This window comes from Mandrillus leucophaeus, unplaced genomic scaffold (assembly GCF_000951045.1).
Source record: "Mandrillus leucophaeus isolate KB7577 unplaced genomic scaffold, Mleu.le_1.0 Scaffold496, whole genome shotgun sequence".
Lineage (NCBI taxonomy): Eukaryota > Metazoa > Chordata > Mammalia > Primates > Cercopithecidae > Mandrillus > Mandrillus leucophaeus.
In genome coordinates, this window is record NW_012105320.1 from 235,403 (window position 1) to 238,990 (window position 3,588).

The 3,588-nt window shown below is 54.4% G+C and overlaps 1 protein-coding gene across 2 annotated transcripts in view; it reads left to right on the plus strand.

Moving 5' to 3' along the window:
- Positions 1-630: 630 nt before the first annotated feature.
- Positions 631-3,588, plus strand: part of NIPSNAP1 (nipsnap homolog 1 (C. elegans)) — a 25,918-nt gene continuing 22,960 nt past the window's right edge. The window contains exon 1 of one of the 2 annotated variants that reach the window (XM_011995712.1): positions 631-984. In XM_011995712.1, coding sequence (XP_011851102.1) covers positions 887-984 — 98 coding nt within the window. In that variant the 5' untranslated portion in view covers positions 631-886. The remainder of the gene's footprint in view (positions 985-3,588) is intronic. The other variant, XM_011995713.1, reaches the window with a different exon arrangement.

Genomic DNA, 3,588 nt, shown 5'->3' on the forward strand with positions numbered 1-3,588 from the left:
TTTGAAACAAAGATAATAGCCCTCTCCCAAAATAAACCCCTTTCTTGCCTGGGGACCAGACTGCCTTTGTAAGAGTAACAAATTAGCCACGAGATTAGAAATTACGGTTCAGAAGTCATGCAGGTAGTGGCTACAGATTCTAAACCTCCCCAGCGGCTCCTAGGGATAACATCACTACTGTAAAACCGAAGATTGGTGCTCAAGATATTTTTCCGATCCTGCACTCAATGGATCCGCAGGCGATACACAGATTAAGAAACCGGATCATCTGGTCTTGTGGCCCCCACCCAGAGATCCACTTAGCACAAGAGGACAGCTTCCACTCCCTATGATGGCATCTCCGACCTGACCAATCAGCACTCTCCACTTTCTGGCCCCTACCCACCAAATTATCCTTAATAAAACCCAGTCTCCGAATTTTCAGGGAGGCTGATTTGAGTGATAATAAAACTCCGGTCTCCCATTCAGTCGGCTCTGCATGAATTAAACTCTTATTGCAATTCCCCTGTCTTGATAAATCGCTCTGTCAGGGGAAAAATGAAACGGGCAAAATGAACCCATGGGGAGGTTACACTGACCCTCAGCTGCACATCCCGGACAGCCGTGTTAAGAACCCTTGGTATTATTGTTCCACGCTCCCATTTTACTTAGGTGGATCCTGAGGCCCAGAGTGGACAAAGGGCTTGCCAAGGTCGCAGAGCGCGCAGAGGATTAGAACCCTGACTTCCGTCAAGCACCTGCGGAGTTGGAGACGCCCACGGGCAACGCCCACCTGGCCGGGTGAGTGGAGGGGGCGGGTGAGTCGGCGGGGTGGAGTTTATTCGCGCCCCGCCTCCTTCACCCAGGCTTGGGGGCGGGGCCTTCCTGCAACCTTCGCGGCTCCAACATGGCTCCGCGGCTATGCAGCATCTCTGTGGCGGCGCGGCGGCTGCTGGGGGGCCCGGGGCCCCGCGCTGGGGACGTTGCGGCTGCAGCTGCGGCGCGGTGAGAGCCGGGCCAGGCAGGGACAGAAGCGCGCGGGGTGGGGTGCACGGGCGGGGGCCAGGGACTGGGCCGCGGGGGAGGGGCAGAGACTCCTCTCTTGGAATCTGGGGGTTAGAGGCGGAGCAGGATCAAGGCCTAGGGAAGGGTCTGGGCAAAGAATGGGGGAGGCGAGAAAGGGATGGGTAGGGTCTTTGTCCTGGTTGGGACCGGGCTGTGATGGGGACCTGATGAAAGATGGTGAGAAGGGCAAGAAAGGGATGGGTAGGGTCTTTGTCCTGGTTGGGACCGGGCTGTGATGGGGACCTGATGAAAGATGGTGAGAAGGGCAGGTACTGGGCCCTGGAGACTGGGAGAGGGCAGAAGACAGGAGGAGTGGCCCGTTCCCAGGCGTAGCTTATCATTTAACACCCACTGGAGGCTAATGGTAGAGTCAGCTCCTCCGTTGGGAAGTTCGGTGGAAAAGAGATGATGGCAAGGGAGCAGTGGGGGATCCCCAGGGGCCATGGCTGCACAGACCCTTTGTTCCCCCACCTCGAACTGTACAGGGTGGGGAAACGGACAGGAGTTGTCCAAGGTCACCCTCCCTGCTGTGCCATGGCATAACCAGATCTGGGACCCAGGTCTGCCAATGCGCCATGCACTTTGCACCCGACTGGTGGCCTCCTGGGGGTGGGAGTCTGGCTGGGCCATGTGCTAGCCTGGGCTTTTGTTTGGGCCCTGCTCTGGGCTGAGCTAGGGATTGGCCTTCCTGACCGTCCCTGAGCAGCCCCTCGCTCCTTGGTCCCCACAGCCCTGTACTTCCCCCATCTGCATGTATCACCCTGCACAGTTATGACTTGGTGCTTGTCTGTCTCTCGCTAGACCCTGATCTCATTTTTCTCTGTTTCCCCAGCCTCCCACCCTCAGAGGGCTCAGGACTGTGTATGGTCAAGGAATATTTACCAAAGAAGTGAGGCCACCTGTTCCCCTTCCCCCAACCTGTGAAAAGGAAGCAAGCATCCCTCCTGCCCTGCAGCCCAGGAATGAAGCTGCAAAGTTCTGTTAGAGCCTGCCATGAGATGTTACAGCACAGAGCAGTGGGGCTTTTCAACAGCTGGGAAAGAGGAGTGGCATAAGCCCCCCACCCAGACTGCCCAATAATTAGGGAGAAAGCTGACACCGTGGGAAGAGCCTAGAGTTTGCCTGGCACTAACAAATTTAACTCGGAATTTCTAGGTGGGGTGACCTCAGGACTCTTTAAGCCTCGGGTTCCTCATCTGTAAAATGGGAGTAATCAGACAGGAAGTATCTCATAGGGTTGTTGAGGACTAAAGATGCCGTGGTTGGTCAGGTATGGTGGCTCACATGTGTAATCGCAGCACTTTGGGAGGCCGAGGCGGGCGGATCACTTGAGGTCAGCAGTTCAAGACCAGCCTGGCAACACTGTGAGATCCTGTTTCTATAAAAAGTACAAAAATGGCCGGGCACGGTGGCTCATATCTGTAATCCCAGCACTTTGGGAGGCCGAGGGGGGCGGATCACGAGGTCGGGAGATCGAGACCATCCTGGCTAACACGGTGAAACCCCTTCTCTACTAAAAATACAAAAAATTAGCCGGGCGCGGTGGCGGGCGCCTGTAGTCCCAGCTACTCAGGAGGCTGAGGCGGGAGAATGGCGTGAACCCAGGAGGCGGAGCTTGCAATGAGCTGGGATCGTGCCACTGCACTCCAGCCTCCAGCCTGGGCGACAAGAGAGAGACTCCGTCTCAAAAAAAAAAAAAAAAAATTCACCATGTTGGTGAAACCCTGTCTCTACTAAAAATACAAACAATTAGCTGGGCATGATGGCTCACACCTGTAATCCCCAGTACTAGGAAGGCTGAGGCAGGAGAATCAATTGAACCCAGGAGACAGAGGTTGCAGTGAGCCGAGATCGCACTACTGCACTCCAGCCTGGGTGACAGAGCAAGACTCTGTCTAAAACAAAAAAGATACCGTGGTTGTGAAGTGTCTGGCACTTGACAAACATGCAGCAAGTGTTGCTCCTTGCCCCTAGCCTATGTTACAAGCAATTTCTGCATGAGACCCACATAATATTGAGGCTCAAAGGGCTCTGGGAAGATCATCCTTTATGAGCCCTTTGTTTTCCAGATGAAAACATCAAGGTTGGGGAAGGGACAGAATGGATTGGTGGTAAAACCATTTGTGTGGCAAACACCCAGAGGCCATAAAAGGAGCATGGGTCTTAGAGTCAGCCTGCTGCCCCTCACTTAGTAACCCTGGATGAGTTGCTGAACCTCTGTCAGCCTCAGTTTCCTTTTCTGGAAAGTGGGGATGGTGATCCCTGCTTGGTGTTTTTGGCAGGATTGCTGTGAAGACACTTGGATTAATATTTATCAAGTCCCTCAAGGACCATCTTGCAGTTACTTATGCCTTAATTCCACATTGGATACCTGAGAACACTCTGTCCTGCTGCCCTCAGGCTGCCCCATATCTCTCTGGAGTCACTAGTAGGGCCAGCAGCAGCCCTTCTGGCCTGTGAAGTTTGGGGGCAATGAGGCTGCTGGGGTGGGGATGGAGTGTGGGCTTTTAAATCAAATGGACCTGGGCCAGGCACCGTGGCTCA